The sequence below is a fragment of the Sparus aurata genome, chromosome 17 (assembly GCF_900880675.1).
Source record: "Sparus aurata chromosome 17, fSpaAur1.1, whole genome shotgun sequence".
Classification (NCBI taxonomy): Eukaryota; Metazoa; Chordata; class Actinopteri; order Spariformes; family Sparidae; genus Sparus; species Sparus aurata.
The window spans coordinates 1,595,577-1,622,780 of NC_044203.1; the positions used below are offsets into that span (position 1 = coordinate 1,595,577).

General features: G+C 43.4%; 1 protein-coding gene across 5 annotated transcripts in view; it reads left to right on the forward strand.

Annotated features, from left to right (window-relative positions):
• enpp2 (ectonucleotide pyrophosphatase/phosphodiesterase 2) overlaps nucleotides 1-27,204 on the forward strand; it is a 133,285-nt gene that overhangs the window by 49,834 nt on the left and 56,247 nt on the right. For all 5 annotated transcript variants that reach the window (XM_030394891.1, XM_030394888.1, XM_030394892.1 and 2 more), the window contains exons 5-15: nucleotides 185-245; nucleotides 368-465; nucleotides 552-631; nucleotides 4,614-4,733; nucleotides 6,712-6,767; nucleotides 17,488-17,553; nucleotides 22,110-22,182; nucleotides 22,366-22,474; nucleotides 22,663-22,788; nucleotides 23,127-23,158; nucleotides 23,719-23,846. In XM_030394891.1, the coding sequence (XP_030250751.1) occupies nucleotides 185-245; nucleotides 368-465; nucleotides 552-631; nucleotides 4,614-4,733; nucleotides 6,712-6,767; nucleotides 17,488-17,553; nucleotides 22,110-22,182; nucleotides 22,366-22,474; nucleotides 22,663-22,788; nucleotides 23,127-23,158; nucleotides 23,719-23,846 (949 nt within the window). The remainder of the gene's footprint in view (nucleotides 1-184; nucleotides 246-367; nucleotides 466-551; nucleotides 632-4,613; nucleotides 4,734-6,711; nucleotides 6,768-17,487; nucleotides 17,554-22,109; nucleotides 22,183-22,365; nucleotides 22,475-22,662; nucleotides 22,789-23,126; nucleotides 23,159-23,718; nucleotides 23,847-27,204) is intronic.

A 27,204-nucleotide genomic window follows, 5' to 3' on the forward strand; every position in this document is an offset into this window, starting at 1 on the left:
TTGGAATCTGTTTACTGACTTTTGCTTCATTTCTTTAAACCAAACAATTCTGCATTAACAATACATTTGAAAAGCAGGATTTACATTTTTGCTGTTGTCACAGTTTCAAACAAGCCATGGACCAGCTAGGCTTTTATACATCATTCCATATCTCTTTCTCCCTTCTCTAATCTTTTTCTTTCAGGAGACACTTTGTGGCTGCAGGATGAGTGTGAGGAGATCAAGACAGCTGAATGTCCTGCTGGGTATGTTTTCACATGAGCAGTCAAATAGAATTAAGTTTAACTTTTTTTTCACTTTTACTCTGTTCAGCAAAGTGCAGTTTTTTTCTTTGTTTAAACCCTTCGTATTTTGTGTGTCTGTCCAGCTTTGTTCGCCCGCCTCTGATCATGCTCTCAGTAGATGGATTTAGAGCTTCTTATGTGAAGAGAGGAAACACTGTCATACCCAACATCGAGAAACTGAGTAAGACTGTGTGGGATTTTGAGAGATATTTAATGGAGGTCTCTGTGCTAATACAGGAGTTTCTTTGCTCTTTTTTCCATTTTCAGGAACATGTGGAACCCATGCTCCATACATGAGGCCCGTTTATCCCTCCAAAACTTTTCCCAACCTCTACTCACTGGCTACGGTATGGCACAAGAGCATCTATGTTGTCATCAACAATCAGATTGTCAGTTGTTGTTAGTGTCATGTCATAAAAATATTCAACCACAGTTGTTACCCTCAGCTGTGTCTCAAATTCAACTGCTAACACCAAAAACATGAGACCGGCTTAAAAGCAACAAGCCTGGCAAAGTATTACATTCACACTAGGCAATAGACCTTCCCAAGCACGTTTGACTCCCAAAATCCAGTTTGTTTCCCTTGTGTGAAGGCAGCCCCATTCCATGCTCAAGCATGGTAAACTTTCTTGGACCTGGCATTGTGAGAAGAGGTGTGCCTCTGCACAGTATGGTTGCTCTTGCATGACACGGGTATGCAACATGGACATGTATGTACAATAGGTAAACATTCTCAGGCCCAGTTAGGGCTGGAGCAATGTGAGTGCAGGCCTGCGGGGGACTGGGGAGGAGGAGCAATCCAACTTTGGCACAGTACAAAGCTACTGGGCCAAGTGTGAGTGCCCCCTTAGTGGCATCTCTGTAGCCTATGAATCAAGTAGAATTCATTATTAAAAATGAGTTGTTTTTTTTTATCATGTTTTTATCTGTTACACAGTGTGACTTAAAAGCCTTCAAACTTCCATCCAATTTTTTTCCTAGGAAACAAGCAGCCGCTTTTTAAATAGGACAGTTTAAAACAGTAGTGCAGCAGAAACTTAAATGAAACTAGGAATAAATAAATAATCCCTTCAAACTCGCAATACTGTGTCCATCCAGTGTGCACACCCATGGGGCACATGTCCCATGTTGGAGGTCCAAATGTCACTAGTAAATCTTTATAAGTTTGCTGGTGTTGAAATTGGCAACACATGCCGCCCCTCCAAATTACAGCCTTGCATACTGAACATGTCACCGTTTCACTGGTGGGGTGAACCGGAGTAAAGTATTGCCAAATAGCTGACAGGTTGCTCACTCCATCTGACTCGCATGAAATCAACCTTTTCTTCACAGCCACTTTAAAAAGTAGTTGCCAGGGCTACAGTGCAACTTCCTGTGTTGGCTTTTAGAGCAGTATAAAACAATTCATTTCCGGTGTGTAATGTTAAGCAGAGTTAATCAACCTAACTTTGAAGTAGCATGGTCCTGTTATGAATTTACGTGATATTGGATTGGTGCATAGACTCACCGATACTCTCGATGCTGATACCTGCATTTTCTGCAGTACTGGCAAAGTTTCTGACACTGGCCTAGAGCATGCTAACATTTGTACTTGTATTTATGCTGTCAATTGAATGTAGGGAAGACGAAAGTAGAATTTAGCCCTCCAAAATGTAGTTAGTAGAAAGTAGCATAGAATAAACACACAAGTAAATTAAAGATCCTGTAGTGCTGCATTATGTAATAGCGCCGCATTATGTAATAACGCCGCATGATGTAATAATGTAATACATTTTCACTTCATTATGTAATAATGCCGGATTATGTAATAATGTAATACATTTTCACTTCATTATGTAATAACGCCGCATTATGTAATAATGTAATACATTTTCACTTCATTATGTAATAATGCCGGATTATGTAATAATGTAATACATTTTCACTTCATTATGTAATAACGCCGCATTATGTAATAATGTAATACATTTTCACTTCATTATGTAATAACGCCGCATTATGTAATAATGTAATACATTTTCACTTCATTATGTAATAATGCCGGATTATGTAATAATGTAATACATTTTCACTTCATTATGTAATAATGCCGGATTATGTAATAATGTAATACATTTTCACTTCATTATGTAATAATGCCGCATTATGTAATAATGTAATACATTTTCACTTCATTATGTAATAACGCCGCATTATGTAATAATGTAATACATTTTCACTTCATTATGTAATAATGCCGCATTATGTAATAATGTAATACATTTTCACTTCATTATGTAATAACGCCGCATTTCGTAATAATCTGCCACATTTTGTAATACAATTCTTGAACGCAATATGTAATAAACTTTGCCGCATTATGTAATAAGTTATTTCATATCGGGTCAGTTATTACAAAATGCAGGTGTTGCACTTTTTTTACCAAGAAAATGTAATAAGTTGGTGCATTTTGTAATAAATCACCAAATTGGATGTCTTAATTACAAAAAAAACATTATACCATCAGAACGACACTGACGTTAAGCATACCAGCATGAATCATAAATATGAATTAATTTTAAAACTAGTAGGATGTTTCGTTTGTCAAATCTAAATCAAATATAACTGAATTTGAGCAGCTGTGGCTCAGTGGGTAGAGCGGGTCGTCTAGTGTTCGGAAGGTCACCAGTTCGATTCCCGGCTCGCCCTAGTTACATGTTGAAGTGTCCTTGAGCAAGATACTGAACCCTCCTGATGAGCAGTTGGCGCCTTGCATGGCAGCCTCCGTCATCATGTATGAATGTGTGTGAATGGGTGAAATCGGCATGTATTGTACAGCACTTTGAGCTGTCATTAGACTGGAAAAGCGCTATAAAAATGCAGACCATTTACCATGTAAAAAAGCAGACCATGAATTCACAGAGAATTGGTGATGGGAACGGCAGTTCTTTTTACTGTACTGAATCTCTAGGATCCGTTCATTAAAATTATTCGTTCAAAAGATTCAGTGCTCTCCAACTCCCTGAACTGATAAATAGTCAAACGATCTGTCATTCAGTTCAAAATTCAGCCCTGAACACAGCATCACTTTCAGCACAGTACGTGAACGAGAATCACGTCCTCAGTGACGCAAATCATGAGTGAGTGACAGCGTGAACGTCATTCAAGTCCTGACGTCCCTCGTTCGCGAATGACCTGCTGAGGACGTGAATCACGTTCGCGAATGTGAATGACAGCGCGAACTTGATTCGCGTCCTCAGCAGGTCGTTCGCGAACGAGGGACGTCAGGACGTGAATGACGTTGAATGATCTGTTGAGGACGAGAATTACGTTTGCGCTGTCACTGAATCAGCATGCAATGACTCAATGCAACGTTGATGTCCTTTCTTATAGTGGATAAAAATAAATGACCATCAAAACTAAACCAACTAAAAACAGTGTAAATAATCTTTTGCATCAACATTTTCACTTCATTATGTAATAACGCCACATTTCGTTATAATCTCCCACAGCTTGCTCACTATCTATGTCTCTGGACCAAAGCTCTCTCTCTCTCTCTTGACATCAATGTTGCATGGAGTAATTGCAATGGAGCTGGAATAAAGTTTTTTCTGTTAGATATTTGTTTTTGTGTTTTGTCTGCTTTCTATCACGTATAATATTTGCATATCATAATCCAGATTGCATGTATGTATGTCATTTCAGTGAACCGATATGTTCTTGCCAGTAACACTCATTTGGTGCAGTTTTTGTCTCTATGAGCTTTCAAACACATTCTCTGTGAATTCAGTTATATTTGATTTAGATTTGACCAATGAAACATCCTACTAGTTTTAAAATTAATTCATATTTATGATTCATGCTGGTATGCTTAAAGTCAATGTCCTTCTGATGGTATAATGTTTTTTTGTAATTAAGACATCCAATTTGGTGTTTTATTACATAATGCACCAACTTATTACATTTTCTTGGTAAAAAAAAAGTGCAACACCTGCATTTTGTAATAACTGACCCAATATGTAATAACTTATTACATAATGCGGCAAAGTTTATTACATATTGAGTTCAAGAATTTTATTACAAAATGTGGCAGATTATTACGAAATGCGGCGTTATTACATAATGAAGTGAAAATGTATTACATTATTACATAATGCGGCGTTATTACATAATGAAGTGAAAATGTATTACATTATTACATAATGCGGCGCTACAGATCCTCAAAATTGTTTGCAACGAGTATTTGAATAAATGTGATTATACAGTCCACCACTGAAAATGAGACACAGAGAAAATTAAAAAAACATATATTATCGGCCTAAGCATAATCTCAGTGTGTATCTCTCTCAGGGTCTTTACCCGGAGTCTCATGGGATCATTGGCAACTCCATGTATGACCCAGTGTTTGATGCCACCTTCACCCTGAGAAGCAGAGAGAAACTCAATCATCGCTGGTGGGGAGGACAGCCAGTAAGTATTGTCACTTCCCTTCCCTGTGTTCCATCAATGCTGTTATTGTACATTTATTTCTGTGCCAACAGAGATTGTGTTATGTTTTTCTTCATGCTTTGACAATGGATAACTTTTATGGATTGCTATGAATGTTAGTGTTGTTTTTTATTTATCTAACATGCCAGAGGCCAACAGAGGCAGGAAAGACATCCGGCTTTTCCGACCTGAAAATGAGGCTCTCGTAAATCATGCAAATCTTTTTTTTTTTTTTTTTTTTTGGGGGGGGGGGGGGGCAAGGCACGGCTCAGGTATTGGTAAACATAATGACCGGCCACTGCTGTTAAGGTATTTTGTGCCTCTGATTCATGTCTTCATGTCACTCTGCAAGTCGTCCATTCATTTGTCACGACGACACTTCATTCAAAGCAGAGCTCCACCAAAGAGCCTGCAGTCATTGCTGAAGGTTATCTGATGTGTCAGTGTTTCTCCTATATGCATTCTGCTGAAGGATTTTCAGCGCCACCGCAAAATTTTGCAGACATGATTTTTGTAGGTTTAATATCACGGGCGAATGGCAAAGTTGCACGCAGTGAAAGCACTGCACCCTAAGTTATCTTGAAATCGATTATTATTGTCATTACTGCTATTTGTATAATTTCTACAAGTCACCATTTAAGTTGAGTGACTGAAATCCTTGTCATCCTATTCAAAGGTTGCAACAGGCGACTCATCGAACCAGAGTGAAGTTAGTGTCAGGTTGGATTTTCGGTGGACATTCACTCGGGTCCAGCCGCGACTTTACTGAGGTTCACCCAGTTTTAGCAGCAGGAGGACGGTCAGCTCACCTCCAGAGCCTCGCACTGAATCACTGGAAACTGATTTAGGGACCGTCATTAAATTACTTGGCATAAATATATTAATACAAAATAATTGCAGTGTTTTTGATATCTTCCATGTCATGTGGCCCAGTGATTCCAATCCAGCAGCAGATTGTATTAGTAAACTGGAGAAATTAGACACAGCTCTTTGTATTGTTCTTTAGTGCTTCCTCTATTTTATATGAATATTGATATGCAGAAATTATGAATTTTTTCTCAATAACTTCCATGTCATGTGGCCCACTGACTTCTGAAACAGATTCTGTTTCCATACAAAATATATAATAATAAAGAAAATAATGGTAAAAAAATTCTCTAATGCTCAAGAGGTTAACATATTGTCAAGCAGCAATGTCAACTTCTACACTATTTTGTCTCATGTCTTAGATTCTGATTCTGAAAATGATTTTTTTTCAAAAATCTCACCAGTAGTCACCATTTAAAGGGTTATTTTTCAAAATTTTCTTCTGGGGGGCCATGCCCCCAGAACCCCCTAAAGTTGCTGGTTGCTGACTCAGGGCACCACTGCTATTTTAAAAAAAAAAGGGGGAAACACTGTGTTATAAGACTTTTGGATGTGTGGGGCGAAACTATTTTTTTTCTTGGCTGAAGCCAACAACGGGACATAAAAAAAGTAAAGAGAGACATAGTGGAGCCATATATTTTCCTGCATTTTTGTCCTTTGCCAATCACACCTATGGATCTAACAAGCTAAGCCTGATGGGCTTTATTATGTGCTGATGAACAACAGATGTTAATATGTGATTATGAACACTTGGTTGCAAACACTTTTAGTTCTCGTAAGACCGAAACCTGACATTAAGCAATCTGAAACTGTTTAGAGCTTCAGGTTTTATGAATTTCGATCAGGATGCACTGCTAACTAAAAGAAAATATGACGCCAACAAATCCAACCTGCTGTGTGTTTTTTTGTATGAATTGGAGTAACAGAAGCTGCTCTATAATCAAGCACCCACACACAGTGTGATATCATGCATGTACTGTACTGAGGCTTACTCACCCATGTTATTGTTTTTATCCAGGGTAATTGTTCAATAGTATCCAACTGAATGCTGTCAAGCTGATGAAATAATGAGACTGTACTGTTTGTCTCCTAGATCTGGATCACAGCAACCAAACAGGGAGTGAAGGCTGCGTCCTTCTTCTGGCCTGTGTAAGTCTACATGTGAAGCTGTCTGTCACCAAATAGTTCCCTAAATACATTCTACAGCCTTTTAGTGCTGATGGTTGGTGCTCTGCGTAAGCCTTGGATGTCTTAAAGATAATATTTCATAAATTGACAGTAAATGACATAATTTCACTTTTTCAATATTATGTCCTCTTTATTAATGCTTTGGTTGTATTTAATGAAGATTTCTCAATAATTTCAATAATGTAACAATTTTACACATTGACCACTATTGGCTGGATGCTTTCACTGACTGCCTCTCCTGACTTTGCCAACTTTCTGCTTGGACAGCACAATTTCAAGAAGCTGATAAAGTTTTAGCACAGCACTTCTAAATGGTGTTTTGTTTGTTCTGAGCTGGTCTGGAGTACTTTCCTTTGGCATTTAAATATTTGCTCATGTTACCCGATAGGCAAATCACAAATTGTAAACAAAACTCACTGGGAGTCAGCTGTAGTTTGTTTAATACACTGAATGCACTGTTTGTTCTAATTTCTCCAGAATGAACACATTCAAAAGTTGTCAAAAATGAGCACCTATATTTATATTGGAGCCTCTATATCCAGGAGTAATTGTTGGCCAATCAGATGGCAACATCAATATCTTCATAGCTGCTAGACCTTGAGTATTGGGGCTGTATCCTGTTTTTGATTTGGATTATGTCCGCACAACTAACTGCACTGCACTGCAGGTTTCGTAGAGCCTGGTTGCATTACAGAGACCTGATGTAGTGCCACCTGAGCTCATATGGTACTGTTTTCATCTGCCCAAAACCATAAAACAAAAAACGTTAACCCTCCAGAGTTTAGATAAGCATGTTTGATGCCAATAAGCCTTGAAGGGGCAGTTTGTAAGACATAGCAGGAATGTTGGTTCAAAACATGACAAAGATACATCTACTGAAGTAAGCATGCTAACCAGCTATACCTGGCCTGTCCTGTCTCCTAATACCACTTTGTACTGAAAGAGGCGATAGTCTGATAACCCCTTAATTTGAGTTGGGAGATGAAAAAGTGACAAATTAGATACTAGAAAGTAAACAAAATGTGAATGTGGCCCGGTCATGAATGAGGACACCGGACACAGTTTAATAATTATTGTGTGTCTTTTATTCTCTGACTGCAATGTGTAAGAGAAACAGCATTAACAATGCAATTTTGAGGATTTGAGGTAATCAGTATAAAATAAACAAAATATTTTTCCTCACTGCACGTCACACTGATGGTAAACCTTAGTTAGCTTATGACTTCAAACACTTATCTCTGTGTCCTAGTCATTTGCTCTAGCTACAAGTCACTACAGACTAGAATAGAGACTCTAGACTTGACTAGACAACAGTAGTTGCTTATTTCTCACTCCGGTGTGCAGCTCGCGTGCCAAGGTGTCACACACCTTGACCTAGGTGTGCTCTATCTCCCCTGCCGACCCCGCTGTTCAGTTTTGTCCACAGCATGTCTGGGTTATCGCACACCTTACTTGTGTTACCAATCTACAGGAATCAGCAGAAATACATAAACATCCTTCCTGAACCTTAGCCGGTTAGCTTAATCATCATCTTATTTGCTGATACTCGTAAACATTCTTGTGCTTTATCGATGTTATTCACTCCAAATAGTAAACAGAATGACCTATAGCCACATTCTCACTGCCCTTTCAAGGCGGGAATCTTGCGCCGATATTCCAATTCGCCATCTGTGTGAGTTAAAAACTTTAACTCCCATGAACCAGTGAAGGCAGTGTAAAGGCAAACCTTCTTTCTGGCGATAATAGTGAGTCTTTGTGTAAAAACGGCTCATGTTTACAGATTAGACCAGCTACATTGGCTGCGGAAGTCACGTTTCTCTGGCGTGGGTCAAGCAAGGTTGTAGCGGCTCTTCAGCTAAAAATTAGAATGCAACAGTATACCTGAAAATGAACGTTGGACAATCATATCGACATCATACAAGCGTTTTACCACGGTTTTGATGTTGTTATCTGTAAAATATGTTATAGACATAAAAAGAATACACACAACAGGTTTTTTTCTCCTGTGCACTCTTTTTCTTTCTCTCCCTACCTTTCTTTCACCATCATGCTTTCACGCTCTTTCAACAGGGGTAAAAGAAATTCACTTCATCATATTTACTGATAATTATCAAAGGCAAACTCCATGTAAAAAGATAGGGCAGGCATAAGCTGATCAATGTGAACACATAAAAACAATTAAACAGCAGCACTACAAAAGCATCCAGTGTGGCCAGCCTGTAAGACGAGTTTACACTTGATACAAACTTTAAACAAAATAAAACCCACCAAAAAAGTCTTGGTTTGTCTCTTTCCAAAATCACTTCTGGTTTCGCTAAATAATTCCTTAATTCACAGTGTCAGACTTGAAAATATTTTTCACCAGCTGCTGATGTCCGACACGCTCTTTCTCTTCTGACTCATCATGTCTCGTGTCTCCGCCTGTTGTGTCTTCATATCCCGCACATTCCTAGTCCTGGTCAGAGCCACTGTAAATCACCTCTGTACTGTATCCCCTGTCTTCAAACTGGCCGCTGTCTGTCTCAGAGACTGTTAGTTGCACTTTGGTGTCCAGCTGTGTTCACTAGGAGGATACTGAGCCTGGGTTGAGCTGAGCCCCGGTGTCTTCCCCCATCAGCTGCTGATGTCAGCTAGTCACAAGAGGCACGTGTATACCACAGTAAGCATTTATGCTGCCCACTATAGTTTCAGAGCTGCTTTCAAATTCTGGCACTCTTTAATTACACCTTAAAAGACCCATGCAGATGCCTCGTCTTATCAGTCATAATTGGGGGACTGTAAATGACTTGTTGATTGAGGTCATCAGATCATGCCCATAAATGTTCTTCCTGCTAACTCTGCGCTAAACCTATAACCTGTGGAACACAAAGGTGCCCACATCTGTCAGCACAGAGAAGGTCTTGATGGAGTGTGAGGCAGATCTCAGTAGAGGGATGGTGTTGGGCTGTTTTCACAGCAATTTGTGCAAATGGGCCTGTTTACACTATGCAGGATTCCTCTGTGAACCTGGGTTGCAGACTCCATAGAACCAAAAGGACCAGAATTTGAAAGATGTTTCAGCTCTCATTCAAGAGGCTTCTTCAGTTCTAACTAACTGGAGGGGAGTCGCAGGATTTGAAACTCTGTGTTGGAGTGTCCTTACAGAGTCTTTAAGGACACTCCAACACAGAGTTTCATAGCTCTGAGTTTCACAGTCGTCAGGGCCCTAGGGGGTTGTTGACCCTTCACGTGGGTTGCTAAGGCTAGGTGAACCCAGGTGTGAATGGTTGTTAGCTGTCTGGGGAGAGAACTCAGTACAGCATTGTAGGTGGGTGATAAAGAATATCGTAGGCAACCTCCTCTACTCAAAGACGGTTGTTCCATTGTTAACTCCTCTTTCAAGCCATCTTTCTTCTCTGGCCACCATGTGTACATTGTTGTCCATAAAGGACTGATTTTCCCCAGGGTACAGTCTGTAATATAATGACCTGTCAATTACTTTGTCCTTATCCAGTTTTTGCAGATATTCTATAGCCTTCTTTTTGTAGCTATTGGTATGATCTGGGCTTAATGTATCATAGTTGTTAGTATCACTAAGCAGATCAGTGACTATGGTGTGGTAGTCCACTGTGTTTAGCAGCACTACAGTGCATCTGCCTTCATCTGCAGCAAGATGGGGATGTTCTGGTCTCTTTTGAGTGATGCTAGGGCCTCCCTTTCCTCAGAGTTAAGTGTTATTGTTAAGTATTATTGTAGCACTATGGGATTGGGTTGTTAATAGGGACTAGGGCTTGTTGCTTAATGGCTGCAGGGTTGAAGGTCTGTGATGAGTTCAGCTGTCTTGGAGGTCCCCCCTAAACCACAAACAAAGAACAAATGAGGACAAGAACAAGAGAGGAGAAGAAGAAAGAAAGAGTATATAAAACAGACAACAAGATGAGAGAGCTTTTAGTTGCAAAGGTGAACATAGACTCAGTGTCGGCCCTGAGTAATTTGGTGCCCTCGGCAAGATCTTAGCTGAGGGCTAAAATCAATTGCATTGCTGTCAATTTCACAATCAATTTTCATACACTCACACAGAAACTGCATGTATGTATTCAAGATTTTATTTCTTTTAAGTCAAAAATATCACACCAAATAAAAACTGAAGAAAGAAACAAGTGATGAAAATACAATATAAATAACGCATTGTACAAACATATTATCTCTCAGCCTCAGAGTGCCATCTCTCACTTATCTCCTTCCATGTTGCCATGTAGGTATTGTGCTCCTGGCTATCCTCATGAACCTTCAGCAAGTGGCTTGCATTATTCCAGTCCTTTAGTCCTTCCTTATTAAGTCTGTATTCTTTTGGAGAAAACATTTAGCAGCAGAAGCAGTGCAAGCTATCATTTCTGTTTGAGTACATCAGCCAGCTTCTTTTGATTTGTTCAGCATTGACTAAGACTCTGTTACAAAAGTCATGTTGACACTCTCCCATTTTTGTTTTTAGAAAATGTGTAACTGCTTTCTTATTTGAAATGGTCCTCTGTGAACTAGTCAGAAGTGATGTCCAGTCAGCAGGTCTATTGGTGCCTTTAGTCCTGATGCTGTGTCACTCTGCTGTGCTGAGGTAGAGGACAGGAGCACCTGATGCTGTGTCACTGTGCTGTGCTGAGGTAGAGGACAGGAGCACCTGATGCTGTGTCTCTCTGCTGTGCTGAGGTAGAGGACAGGAGCACCTGATGCTGTGTCTCTCTGCTGTGCTGAGGTAGAGGACAGGAGCACCTGATGCTGTGTCTCTCTGCTGTGCTGAGGTAGAGGACAGGAGCACCTGATGCTGTGTCACTCTGCTGTGCTGAGGTAGAGGACAGGAGCACCTGATGCTGTGTCTCTCTGCTGTGCTGAGGTAGAGGACAGGAGCACCTGATGCTGTGTCACTCTGCTGTGCTGAGGTAGAGGACAGGAGCACCTGATGCTGTGTCTCTCTGCTGTGCTGAGGTAGAGGACAGGAGCACCTGATGCTGTGTCTCTCTGCTGTGCTGAGGTAGAGGACAGGAGCACCTGATGCTGTGTCACTCTGCTGTGCTGAGGTAGAGGACAGGAGCACCTGATGCTGTGTCTCTCTGCTGTGCTGAGGTAGAGGACAGGAGCACCTGATGCTGTGTCACTCTGCTGTGCTGAGGTAGGGGACAGGAGCACCTGATGCTGTGTCTCTCTGCTGTGCTGAGGTAGAGAACAGGAACACCTGATGCTGTGTCACTCTGCTGTGCTGAGGTAGAGGACAGGAGCACCTGATGCTGTGTCACTGGGCTGTGCTGAGGTAGAGGACAGGAGCACCTGATGCTGTGTCTCTCTGCTGTGCTGAGGTAGAGGACAGGAGCACCTGATGCTGTGTCACTCTGCTGTGCTGAGGTAGAGGACAGGAGCACCTGATGCTGTGTCACTGTGCTGTGCTGAGGTAGAGGACAGGAGCACCTGATGCTGTGTCACTGTGCTGTGCTGAGGTAGAGGACAGGAGCACCGGATTCTGTGTCACTGTGCTGTGCTGAGGTAGAGGACAGGAGCACCTGATGCTGTGTCTCTCTGCTGTGCTGAGGTAGAGGACAGGAGCACCTGATGCTGTGTCTCTCTGCTGTGCTGAGGTAGAGGACAGGAGCACCTGATGCTGTGTCACTGTGCTGTGCTGAGGTAGAGGACAGGAGCACCTGATGCTGTGTCTCTCTGCTGTGCTGAGGTAGAGGACAGGAGCACCTGATGCTGTGTCTCTCTGCTGTGCTGAGGTAGAGGACAGGAGCACCTGATGCTGTGTCACTCTGCTGTGCTGAGGTAGAGGACAGGAGCACCTGATGCTGTGTCACTGTGCTGTGCTGAGGTAGAGGACAGGAGCACCTGATGCTGTGTCACTGTGCTGTGCTGAGGTAGAGGACAGGAGCACCGGATTCTGTGTCACTGTGCTGTGCTGAGGTAGAGGACAGGAGCACCTGATGCTGTGCTGAGGTAGAGGACAGGAGCACCTGATGCTGTGTCACTCTGCTGTGCTGAGGTAGAGGACAGGAGCACCTGATGCTGTGTCTCTCTGCTGTGCTGAGGTAGAGGACAGGAGCACCTGATGCTGTGTCTCTCTGCTGTGCTGAGGTAGAGGACAGGAGCACCTGATGCTGTGTCACTCTGCTGTGCTGAGGTAGAGGACAGGAGCACCTGATGCTGTGTCTCTCTGCTGTGCTGAGGTAGAGGACAGGAGCACCTGATGCTGTGTCTCTCTGCTGTGCTGAGGTAGAGGACAGGAGCACCTGATGCTGTGTCTCTCTGCTGTGCTGAGGTAGAGGACAGGAGCACCTGATGCTGTGTCTCTCTGCTGTGCTGAGGTAGAGGACAGGAGCACCTGATGCTGTGTCACTCTGCTGTGCTGAGGTAGAGGACAGGAGCACCTGATGCTGTGTCACTGTGCTGTGCTGAGGTAGAGGACAGGAGCACCTGATGCTGTGTCACTGTGCTGTGCTGAGGTAGAGGACAGGAGCACCGGATTCTGTGTCACTGTGCTGTGCTGAGGTAGAGGACAGGAGCACCTGATGCTGTGTCTCTCTGCTGTGCTGAGGTAGAGGACAGGAGCACCTGATGCTGTGTCTCTCTGCTGTGCTGAGGTAGAGGACAGGAGCACCTGATGCTGTGTCACTGTGCTGTGCTGAGGTAGAGGACAGGAGCACCTGATGCTGTGTCTCTCTGCTGTGCTGAGGTAGAGGACAGGAGCACCTGATGCTGTGTCTCTCTGCTGTGCTGAGGTAGAGGACAGGAGCACCTGATGCTGTGTCACTCTGCTGTGCTGAGGTAGAGGACAGGAGCACCTGATGCTGTGTCACTGTGCTGTGCTGAGGTAGAGGACAGGAGCACCTGATGCTGTGTCACTGTGCTGTGCTGAGGTAGAGGACAGGAGCACCGGATTCTGTGTCACTGTGCTGTGCTGAGGTAGAGGACAGGAGCACCTGATGCTGTGCTGAGGTAGAGGACAGGAGCACCTGATGCTGTGTCACTCTGCTGTGCTGAGGTAGAGGACAGGAGCACCTGATGCTGTGTCTCTCTGCTGTGCTGAGGTAGAGGACAGGAGCACCTGATGCTGTGTCTCTCTGCTGTGCTGAGGTAGAGGACAGGAGCACCTGATGCTGTGTCACTCTGCTGTGCTGAGGTAGAGGACAGGAGCACCTGATGCTGTGTCTCTCTGCTGTGCTGAGGTAGAGGACAGGAGCACCTGATGCTGTGTCACTCTGCTGTGCTGAGGTAGAGGACAGGAGCACCTGATGCTGTGTCTCTCTGCTGTGCTGAGGTAGAGGACAGGAGCACCTGATGCTGTGTCTCTCTGCTGTGCTGAGGTAGAGGACAGGAGCACCTGATGCTGTGTCACTCTGCTGTGCTGAGGTAGAGGACAGGAGCACCTGATGCTGTGTCTCTCTGCTGTGCTGAGGTAGAGGACAGGAGCACCTGATGCTGTGTCACTCTGCTGCGCTGGGGTAGAGGGACAGGAGCACCTGATGCTGTGTCACTCTGCTGCGCTGGGGTAGAGGACAGGAGCACCTGATGCTGTGTCTCTCTGCTGTGCTGAGGTAGAGGACAGGAGCACCTGATGCTGTGTCACTCTGCTGTGCTGAGGTAGAGGACAGGAGCACCTGATGCTGTGTCACTCTGCTGTGCTGAGGTAGGGGACAGGAGCACCTGATGCTGTGTCTCTCTGCTGTGCTGAGGTAGAGGACAGGAGCACCTGATGCTGTGTCACTCTGCTGTGCTGAGGTAGAGGACAGGAGCACCTGATGCTGTGTCACTCTGCTGTGCTGAGGTAGAGGGACCGGAGCACCTGATGCTGTGTCACTCTGCTGCGCTGAGGTAGAGGGACCGGAGCACCTGATGCTGTGTCACTCTGCTGCGCTTAGGTAGAGGACAGGAGCACCGGATTCTGTGTCACTGTGCTGTGCTGAGGTAGAGGACAGGAGCACCTGATGCTGTGTCACTCTGCTGCGCTGAGGTAGAGGACAGGAGCACCTGATGCTGTGTCTCTCTGCTGTGCTGAGGTAGAGGACAGGAGCACCTGATGCTGTGTCTCTCTGCTGTGCTGAGGTAGAGGACAGGAGCACCTGATGCTGTGTCTCTCTGCTGTGCTGAGGTAGAGGGACAGGAGCACCTGATGCTGTGTCTCTCTGCTGTGCTGAGGTAGAGGACAGGAGCACCTGATGCTGTGCTGAGGTAGAGGACAGGAGCACCTGATGCTGTGTCACTCTGCTGTGCTGAGGTAGAGGACAGGAGCACCTGATGCTGTGTCACTCTGCTGTGCTGAGGTAGAGGACAGGAGCACCTGATGCTGTGTCACTCTGCTGTGCTGAGGTAGAGGACAGGAGCACCTGATGCTGTGTCACTCTGCTGTGCTGAGGTAGAGGACAGGAGCACCTGATGCTGTGTCTCTCTGCTGTGCTGAGGTAGAGGACAGGAGCACCTGATGCTGTGCTGAGGTAGAGGACAGGAGCACCTGATGCTGTGTCTCTCTGCTGTGCTGAGGTAGAGGACAGGAGCACCTGATGCTGTGTCACTCTGCTGTGCTGAGGTAGAGGACAGGAGCACCTGATGCTGTGTCACTGTGCTGTGCTGAGGTAGAGGACAGGAGCACCTGATTCTGTGTCACTCTGCTGTTCTGAGGTAGAGGACAGGAGCACCTGATGCTGTGTCACTCTGCTGTTCTGAGGTAGAGGACAGGAGCACCTGATGCTGTGTCACTCTGCTGTGCTGAGGTAGAGGACAGGAGCACCTGATGCTGTGTCACTCTGCTGTGCTGAGGTAGAGGACAGGAGCACCTGATGCTGTGTCTCTCTGCTGTGCTGAGGTAGAGGACAGGAGCACCTGATGCTGTGTCACTCTGCTGTGCTGAGGTAGAGGACAGGAGCACCTGATGCTGTGTCACTCTGCTGTGCTGAGGTAGAGGACAGGAGCACCTGATGCTGTGTCTCTCTGCTGTGCTGGGGTAGAGGACAGGAGCACCTGATGCTGTGTCACTCTGCTGTGCTGAGGTAGAGGACAGGAGCACCTGATGCTGTGTCACTCTGCTGTGCTGAGGTAGAGGACAGGAGCACCTGATGCTGTGTCTCTCTGCTGTGCTGAGGTAGAGGACAGGAGCACCTGATGCTGTGTCTCTCTGCTGTGCTGAGGTAGAGGACAGGAGCACCTGATGCTGTGTCACTCTGCTGTGCTGAGGTAGAGGACAGGAGCACCTGATGCTGTGTCACTCTGCTGTGCTGAGGTAGAGGACAGGAGCACCTGATGCTGTGTCACTCTGCTGTGCTGAGGTAGAGGACAGGAACACCTGATGCTGTGTCTCTCTGCTGTGCTGAGGTAGAGGACAGGAGCACCTGATTCTGTGTCACTGGGCTGCTGGTGGTGAAATATGTTAAGAGTGCATCTGAAGAGAGAAGAGAAGTATATGTGACCACTGCATGTTAGATTTAAAAAACAAAAAAAACAGATGCTTGATGTGTGCTATACATAAGACTGATATAGACTAATAATGAACATTTGATGAGATTCATTCAACTTTATTATCATTGCAATGCAATTCAGTCTCACCAGAGTGCAAGTGCAGTGTATATATTTCGCCTATGAATGATATGGGAAAGCTAAGGTGTGGGGTATTAACAGTAATACACTTTAACTGCACTTTAACACTGGTGTAAACTTTAACATACAAAGTGTGACACAACAAACCAAAGCCTTACAACTACACTATTACAAAGGGGATGGAAAACTAATAGCATTTAACTGACATACAAGCAGTAAAGACACCTGTAAAATAACACCTGAACAGGCCTAATGTTAACTTTCCAAATGTCCCTGATGAATTTAAGGTGGAGTAACATTAACACACGTCGACTCAGCTATTTATTGATTATTAAACAATGCTGCTATCGTCTGAAGTAAGCTAGCAAGCTAACACTCTGCTCCAACAACAGTAACTACGATCATTAAACTATTAATTTCATTCCCTTCATCACATTGACGTTACTGTACCTCTATCTTCTTCACGTCTTCCTCTTCTTTCCTTCTTTTCTTTCACTGGGTGGCGGATGGTTTCAGTCTTTTGGACCTTGTAATTCCACCACAGTATCAATAAATCTCTCTCTTGGTCTTGGGGTCCCAGTCCGGTCAGATTCAGGCAGCTTGCCTCTCGACCCGCCCAGCTCACAGAGGACAGGTACAGAGCAACGAGCCAGGAGCCCAAAAATAAAGCCCTCTCCGTTATTTAATCGTCGTTGCTATGACGTTATGTTGCTGTGGGCTTATATAATATTTCGAAATAATAGTAGTAATGGCACTGGTAAAAGAAATAGACTTAGCATAGACTTAAGAAAGGAGGGAATCATGGAGAGGAAACTGTTAACACTGTGTACCACACCTTCTTGATCCTCCATCCTGCCCCCATTGCCCCAAACATCAAGCCCCGTTCAGGGCCTCAGTCCATGGCTTGATGGTTGACAGGTGTGGACTGTTTAACAGCCAGCAGCGTGGTTGGTGGCCTCATCACAACACAGGATGCAGCATACAGGCAGACTTTGGCTTTCAGACACTTAAAACAGTCAGGGGGATATGAATGTGTTGTACTCCACAAGCCTCAGCTTTATATGGCTCTCTGGTGCCAGAACCAGAGTTTATAATTGTAAGTCTGTGTGAAAGTTTTTAATGTGTGTTCCAGTTCTATCCCATTGGAGAGGCGGATACTGACTATGCTGCAGTGGCTCCACCTTCCTGAAGGAGAGAGGTAAAATCAGTTTTTCCTTTTTTGTCTTTCATCTTCCTCTTTTCTCATTCTTTATTTTTAATCTTGTTAACATATGCAACCACAGCTTAGCAGGAGTGGGATCAGTTCCACCATATCCCACATTTACATTTGATTTTCAGAATAAAAATATATAAATGGATGACAAATTAAAGAGAAAACACATTGTTTCCAAAAGATATTCCCTGATTTTGTGTTTTGATGATGATGGTGGTGGAGGGCACCGTCTGACACAATGTTCCAAAATGACAGAGGCATATCATTCACATCATTTTCATACTCAAACCATTCAGCGATCCCTCCATGCTGTATGATCACTCAGAACAACTTTGTATTGATTCATAGTGACCCTTCCCTCTAATACTGCTCTTCCACCGAAATTTGCAGGTCTACACAATTTCTTTAAATGTGGGTACACCCGCTAAAAAACGCCAAATGACCCCATTCCCACTTCCCTCAGACAAGGCAGCCCATTGATTTATTATTTTTTTTTAATCTGAAACATTACGTTGTACATCATTGATGTCATGTTTCACGCACAAATGTGCTGGAAACAGTTGTAATAGAAGAAAGAAAACAATTGACTCAATTTGAAAGAAATGTCTCTAAAACTGTGGATAAATTCTTATGAGAGTCACAACCCCCGCGAAATGACTTGTTTCACAATCATAATTTGAGCCATTCAGTCCAATAACATTTGGAAAGTCTAGAAGAGCCGCATGATTAAATTATTTTAGCCCCTTCAAGTTAGTGGGGCGCTAAAGTGGAAGTTAGTTGGCTCGGTCGGTGAGCCAGGTATTTTCAAAGCTGGAAAGTCAAGCCTTTTTGGGCTTCAAAACACCACTGAGCAGCTTTCATGGGAATAAACAGGACTCCACCTCCAACACTGTGTCCAGTGATAAAACGTCCTTAATATACCACATCCCAAATTCCTTCCTTATTTACGCACCACCACTGGATGTTTATAATGCGCTATCTCTTCACGTGGTGGAATTTAACGTGTTCATCCGGATCTTTTAGATCAAAGCCAAACTGAGCCAAGGTAATAAAAAACCAGTGTCTACTGCTGAGTTAATTGACCTGGGTGTAAATTCAGAGTTTACACATTCCCATTGCACACAGAAGCCAGATCTTAACGGGTTTAAGTTGGATTTTTGTTGGGAATAAGTGGAACCAAAACATGACAGCAAAGCCATCATTGTTGTGTTTCTCCTCTCATTTATTCAGGTTTTTCATCTCAGCTTAACATTATTCTGCATTTCAACAAAAAAACCTTAAAGCTGCTGTAAGTGATATATTTTTATTAGAATAAGTGTTGAATAGCTGTATATTCACTGTGATGGAAGGTTTGGTCAATAACCCATGTCTATCCTCCCTCAGCTTATGTAGCAAAAGAGGAAAAAAATGTAGGTGTCCCTCCCCACTTTATCCTGTCAGGACAGAGAAGGAGGGAGGGGGTTGCTAACTGTAAAAGGGAAAAGAAGGTATCTAAAATGACGATAAAGATTACAGCAGCTTTATAGCATCAGTTTGGAAAGTGCATTTTATCAATGTCATAGTGAAGCTAGTTTTGTCCACTTTACAGTTCATTTGGAAAGTATTCAGACCCGTCACTTATTTCACACTTTGTTATGTTGCAACCTTGTGCTAAAATCCATAAAAAAAAATTCCCATCATCAATCTACACTCAATACACCAAACTGGCACAGTGGAAACAGAATTTTAGAAATTTGTGCAATTGTGATTAAAAGGAAGGAAGAACACTGAAATATGACATTGACATAAGTATTCAGAGCCTTTGCTTTGACATGTGAAATTTAGCTCAGGTGCCTCCCATTTTTCTTGATCAGCTTTGAGATCTTTGACAGTGCACGACAGAGAATAAACCAACCCACGAGGTTGAAAGAACTGCCTGCCAAGCTCAGAGACAGGATTGTGTCAAAGCACAGATCTGGGGAATACTAAAAAAAAGCCATAGGGCAACAGTGGCCTCTGTAACTCTTATATGGAAGAAGAACAAGCAGGAGTTCCTAGAGATGGCCACCACGCCAAAATGAACAGAGCAATTTACAGAGATATCTTGAATGAAAACCTGGTCCAGAGTGCTCCAGATCTCAGACTGTGCCAAAGGTTCACCTTCCAGCAGGACATTGACCCTAAATGCACAGCCAAGGCAGTGAAGAAAGATGTGATAAAAATGAAGGGGTCTGAATAGTTTCTGAATGCACTGTACATAGAGTTTATTAGTTTAGTTCAGTGGTTCCAAACTGTGGGCTCAGGGCCCTCACAGCTTCTGAATGACTGAGAACTCTGGCAGTCATTCAGGATACATAGAACTGTGGTTAGATTTGTAACATTCATTCTATTTCACCCGTACTGACTGCCAAAGGCAGTGCTTATCATTGGATGACTTATGGCAACTGAGTCACTAGGAATTCGAGTACCCACCTAACAAGGACGAAGCAGAGGAGCTCGGCTGAAGAACTACACCCAGTGGATGAGGGTTGACCATGTTCACACTGGAGTATCTGGAAAATGTCAGGATTTCCCATGATGTGGAGACACTCTTGGTAGAGTGGCACTTTACCCCAGTTGGCATAGCACGGCACATTGCGCTTTGATTATTAGCGATTGCATTACAATGCCCAATGGGACGGGCGCTTTTTGGAGAGAGCACAACCTTTTCTTAGCATAACAGACCATCATATGCATGGCTGATCATCACCTTCGACTGACTGAGGTATGACTGAGGTCCTTGTAAGCAAGCCCCTTAGAGAGGAATGCTGTATTTGGCCACAGGCATACAGGAATTGCTCACAGATGAGGCATGTATCTCTCCAATATGCTTTGCTGAAAGAAATGGTCTTTTGACAGACAGCCATTTGAGCTTTGACTGTGCTAAGGGTTCAAAGGGAGGCAGGCACAGAGTGTCCAACACCATACAGGAGCCATTGGGGCACTTGGGGGATTTAATTTGAGGGCCCCCTTTAAAAGAGGTAAACTAACTTGTGGCTCCCTATTGTCTCATTTTCAACCTTAACATGCTAGGAGGAAATGGCAGCCACATACACCCTCAGGGTAGAGGGAGAACGGCTTTGGTCCAGGAGAGATTGCAGAAACTCAATGATCATAGGCACAGAGCAATGTGCTAGGTCTTATTTCTGAACTGTACACCAGTACAACCTCCATGCAACCTGACTGTGAGTCTGAACCAGAGTGGACATTATATGCCCAAGATCCATCAACATGACAGCATAGGCGTGCAATGAAGCATCACTAATGCTTATGTAATATGCGTCAACTGCAATCTGCTGCAAGGAAGCCAAAAGGGCAAGCATGAGGTGAGAGAGGGAGTCACTCATATGGCTCAAGTGCACCTCTGCATCATAGAGGAGGTCATCTGTGACCCGATATTGGGGTCAAGGACACCTGGCATCTGGCCTCAGAGCTTCATCAGGGGAAATGATTGGGGTCCCTTCAGCATGCATGTGGCTCCTTAAGATATTCCTCAGAGGAAGGAACAGAAAAGGTGGCAGGGGCTGAAGTGTGCCTGAAAAAAGCATTAGCAGGTGCTGGCTCTGACTGTCGCAAATCAAGCTGCAACTCTGAGCCAAAAACCAGGTTTAGAGGCAGGGGAGGACTTCACCTTGATCATAGAGACAACATCAGATGCTAAAGCCAGATAAAGTCTGAATGGGCAAGAGCACTACAATGACTAAAAAAGCGAGGGCACTCTGCATCTGTGAACAAGACATGAAACAAAATATAACACTGCAGTGAGAGGGGAGCAGAAACACTCTCTTCACTAGCACAGCAAAGGTCAAATCCAGCTGATATTAAAGGCACGCTTGCTAGCTACCCAACAAATTGGCCTGGGTGAGAGCACCCTGCTAACTGTGAGATGTTACTCAATGTACAGCCCTACAGTGACAAGGGAGCAGGAACACTCTCTGCACCGTACCAATTAATCCAGGCTGAGACAGCAACTCTGGTCGATATGATCACAAGACTACACGCAGAAAGCTCTCAGTAAACTTTTGACATCAGATAATTCAACTCAGTGCAACTATGCGTTTGATACGGGACTGATCGCCTTGATGACACAGGTAGTTATAACTGGTCAGAGGTCATCCAAGGTCACATGTGACTGTGTTTATATTAATACTCAACTTGCACATGCATGAGACGGAAGATATTCAGTGATAAGCATTGCTTCTGACAGTCAGGAAGGTTGAAATGGAAATAAATGTCAAATAAATAACAAATGAGTTACTTTGAAGAGGGTATGAAAGGGACATTCTCAAAAGGCTCCGTTGTTCACCAGTAAGGATGGGGTGAGGCTCACTGCTTTGTGAAACACAGGATTGTAGGAAGGATGCTATAACTTGTGCCCAGGAACATAAAACTGTTGGCTGTAAATACAATTTGTTTGCAAATCATTGCATCCTGTATTTATTTATGTTTTACACAGTGTGCAGAATTTTAAAGATCATTTGTTACAACAACCATAAACAAATAACCAATGTGTGTTGTTACAGGCCCTACATCTACGCCATGCATTCCGAACAACCAGACACATATGGACACAAAATGGGGCCCATGAGCACAGAAGTGAGTACAATCTGCATCTGTGATTGTATGTGTACCAGGGATGTTTAAGAATGTATGAAAAGCACTTGATACACACAAAGTACACACCAGTCACAAAGAGACACATTACAAATTCCTTGAGATTTTTGTGGTTGTTGTATATCATTCAAACACACACTCAGTGACTCTTTTTGTATGCTTCAGTTGAACAACCCACTGAGGGTAATTGACAGGATTGTTGGCCAATTGATGAATGGACTTAAACAGATGAAACTGCACCGCTGTGTCAACATCATCCTGGTGGGGGATCATGGTACAGACACACTCACGGACACAAACACACACTGTGCTTCCGACTAAAGTAACTTAGGTAGAAGTGCAATGCTCAAAGGTACACTGGCAGTAGACACAGAGGCGCTGAAGAGCACTGCTCATTCACTGCAATTTAGATTTCAACAGTCAATCACACACACACTCATTCACCCTCCTGTGTGTTCCCAGGTATGGAGGAGGCCCACTGTGATCGCACTGAGTTCCTCAGCAACTACCTGACCAACATTGATGACATCATCCTCATCCCTGGGTCTCTAGGCAGAATACGTTCAAGATACCCCAACAATCCTAATTGTGAGAGAGTGATAGCTGTGGATTCCTTTCTGAGATATTTCACCCTGTTATTCTTTCTAGCTTCCTTGTTGTATCTTTTCTTTCTTTCTTTTTTGCTTGTTAATTTTCAGATCTCTGCCCTTCTATTTGTACAGACTCCACTGTATTCACAGCCTGTAGCTTAAGACCTTTATAGTCAACATAACACAATAACTTGTAGGCAGGATCAAAGAGCCTATGATCTGATCATTGGCAGTGTGTACAGCACTTTCAGTGGCTTCACTGTAATACAGCCATTTTCTCTACGTTCATTTGAAACGGCAATAACTTTCACCGCTCTGAACATTTTCTTTTTTCAGATGACCCCAAAGCTGTTGTTGCAAACCTAACAGTAAGTATTCAGGTTGAATAAAAAAATCTGTGAACTTTTGTGTTAAGTGAAACGTTTTTGGGGTTGATGCTGATACAGTTACAAGGGAGTAAAACAACTCCAAACTGAGTTAGTGGTCAATATTCTTATACAAACAGAATATATCCATAAACACTTGTTACAAAGATATGTAATGGTAGAAGGATATTTTACAATCTGACAACTTTATTGTCCAAAAATACAACAGTGCACTGAAAGAGTGAACTTCCCTGGGAATTAAATTGTTATAGAAGCCCAAAGCTGCTTAATGTTGTGTAAACATTTTTTTTTTTTTTTAAAGCTTTCATATTGATGCATAACAGACAACAAATATGCAGACACTGGTCAATAGCACTATCTTTGATTGTCTAAAAAACCTTAAAACCTAACCTAAAAGAAATTTAGAACAAGAAAAGAACAGAATTATATCATGCAGCACAGAAATTGTAGAACCTGCAATACTAAGTATTGATATAGTATCTGTCCCCTCTCTTATTGGCCCTTCTGATATCACAATGCCAATAAGTGTTTCTTTGTTTCAGTGTAAGAAAGCAGACCAGCACTTTAAGCCATACATGAAGCAGCATCTGCCTAAGAGGCTGCACTACGCCAACAGCCGACGCATCGAAGACATTCACCTGCTGGTGGAGAGGAAGTGGCACATTGCCAGGTAGGGTGCCAACCACTACAACACAAAGTACTATTACATATGAATGAACATGAACAGTGTCATGTTTTGAAGCTAATGTTGACATCTCTAAAAACACACACTTGCTGTGTCAAATGGACACAGTATGAATAAGCACATGGGAAGTGCACTGAGCACCGTTCAGTGTTAAATGTCAGCTGATATGCCAATTCGACCCTAGTCAGGCCAAGCGTGGCTCATTACTTTTCAACTCTGCAGGACACTTGATTTTTCTTCAGTGGCAGCAAATAGCATGCAAGGTTTTAGTAACTACTGTTCTGCAAATTCAGCCTTTCTACAGTTGTCTCACTACTGTGTGTGTGGGTGTGTGTTTCTCAGTAACTTGAGTTGAGCCTTAAGCCCCTCAAATTCTGTTAATATAAAAGATTACATTTGTCCAAATTGCACCCAATCTGGCACTGAACCACAGAAAGAAAGAAAGACAAACAGACAGATTGACATCTTGCTTTATATAAGATACTAGAATGCTCTATTGTCAGAGCTGTACAGGCTGCAGCTCCATGTGAAAGCATGTCAGACTTATTTCCTTTTGTTGAAACATTTACATTGTCCTTCCCTGCGGTTCCTGTGGACAACAAACCCGTGGAAATACTGGCAGAAAATCAGAAAAAACAAGCTGACCTACCCTGATGATAAAAGAATGAATAAGAAGAAGTTTTGCCTAATTTAGTGTCAATCTGTTGCTGCATCTGCTTCCAGGAACATGATCTAATGTTCTGTATGTTCTATGGCGTTTTCAGCCCACCCATCACTCAAGCTTTTTACTGCACATCTTGCTTTAATTAAAAACACATTTTGTGTCAACATGGCGGCTGTCAACACATCATTAACACATGAAGCCACACACATGGAAAAGAAACGTTTGATGTAAAGCACTGATGAGCCTCACTGCAGTGGTTCAGTGACAAAGCAAACCATGAAGTCATCAAGACTCAGTGTAAAAACAAACCACCTAACCAGCTAATGGTTTGTGTGTGTGTGTGTGTGTGTGTGTGTGTGTGTGTGTGTGTGTGTCTGTGGTGAACCGTGGGAGAGCCATATTCTGTCTCAGTAACACACACACACAGAAAGACACACGCAAACACACAGGGCTGCTGAATGAAAGAGATCTTTGAGGTTTCTGTAGAGCTCAGATAGACGCTAGGGCTAATCATTAGCAGTGGAGCTGTGAGTGGAGTGTTGGAGCATTTACACTCACACACACACATACACAAAGAGGCACACAGGCACATATACATTAGTCAATGTCTGCGTAAATCCCAAACCAACTAACTGTTCACACCAAATGAAACACTGAGTTTGTCTCATTTCCCCATCAGCTAGTCATTTACATTTTTAACATACTTGTGGCTTCTTCTCCCTTGACATGCACACATTTTACACCCAAAGACACTTACACACACATATATTGAGGTGTATAACTGGAGGCAGTGTTTTAATGGACACTTAATAAGAAATGTCTGTTTTTCAATTAGAGGACTGTGGCTTGAGTTGTATGAAAAGGGGATTGTCCTGGGCTGAGGGCTCAAGTAGGTGAATACTGACAACACATTGCAGTTCAACTGAATTTAACACAGTTCAACCCATAAAACCTGTACGAACCTGATGGCATCCTGCATCAGGCCTTTCTAGGTTAAAGGTTCATGTAATGGTCAATTTACAACACCAGGGTTGTAGGATGAAATTTGAGTTCATGAAGTTTAAGTTACTCTAAAGTTCCTAAATGCTACATTATGCAAAAAACAATATTGTTTACAGTGGCATGTTGAGGATGAATTGAGATGTCTCCCAGTCTGAGGGAAGTAGCTACTCTGTCTGCTGGTATTGCAGCTAATACTTCTGTATCCTTTAACAGATGGCAGCATGGTGAACAGACTGTGGCTGGCTGAGTGTTGTCTTTTGTATTCTTTGTGCTCTGTGCAGACACCACAACTCACCCTGATGCTCTGTAGATGGGTACCAATGATTCTCTGGGCGTTTTTACACATCCTGTCGTGTTCTGTCGACCTGTCTTGTCCGGTGTCTGGAATGATGTATTGACAAAGTGTATATTAACAGTGAGTGCCTCATTTGTCCCGCAGTATTTTAATTTTAGATGTCTAAGTTAGTGATTCCCAACCGCTGTGCCGCGGCACATAGGTGTGCCATGAAAAATCATCAGGTGTGCCGTGGAAGATTATCCAATTTCGCCTGATTGGTACTCTAAGCAAGCAGCGTGTTGTGACAGGCAGAACAATTAAATGTTCTACTACTAGAGGGCAGTTGAACATTTCACTGCCATCTGCTGGACGTATCGCGCTAAATACAGAAGTACATAGTCATGCTTCAAGTGACACAGCGCAGGTAATAGCAATGGATAACTATTTGAAAAGAAAAAGTACTCAATCTGACCTGGGGCGCTGGAACCACGCCCACGTGCGGGAGGGGAGCCTCCTCCATGTACTGTACAAGGACGTAACCTACAGTAACAATGGAAGCTAACAGCAGCATCGGACAGACCCAGCCCGACCTGTTCGAGCCATCAGAGCCAGAAACTGACTCTGAGTCAGACACTGATCAGTCCATGTTTTAATTACACACAAACGTAAAACCCCAGTCTACATATAATTCCTTGTCATAGCTATATTGCTGCACATAAAATATTACCTGAAGATTATCATTGTGCTGTCAGATGGACTCCGCTCAGGGAATGAGGCCAAATCATGTCATGATTAAATGCTTTAATGTTTATTAAAATAAACATTTGCTAACATTTACACTCTCTGGTGGGCATGTAATGCCGGTGGCGGAGATGAAAGCATCTGTTGTTGGCAGGACGGAGAGGGTTGGTGACGTTTCCACCAGACTTTACCTGGTGACAGTTGCTGTAACTATTGGGGGTAAAGTGGACACTGCAGAGACGGGTGTTGGTGGTGATTTTGAACTCTCCACAGTAGCTCCTCTTGACAAAGTCGATCCACCATTTACATTGTCGTCCGTAGGAAACTTAAATAACCTAACTGCGCCGTTACCCTGCACACTGTGGCATCCAGGAAAGATGCACGAGCGATGTGGAGGAGACATGACTGTTTAGCTGACTGGTTGACTGGTTAGCTAGCTGCAAACTATTCTAAAGAGATGCTATCCAAGACTCAGCGAAAAAACCAACGAAGCTAATGTGCTGAATGTATTTATACCGCTTCCACAGCAGGGCCGGGTTTATGCAAATCATGGCCGAGTTACGTAACGTCGCCATAATTTCTGACCCGCCCATTAAATCCTGAACACAGAAATTTTGAAACACAGTTTGTGAGCCTAGCTCCACAATTAAATTCTAAAT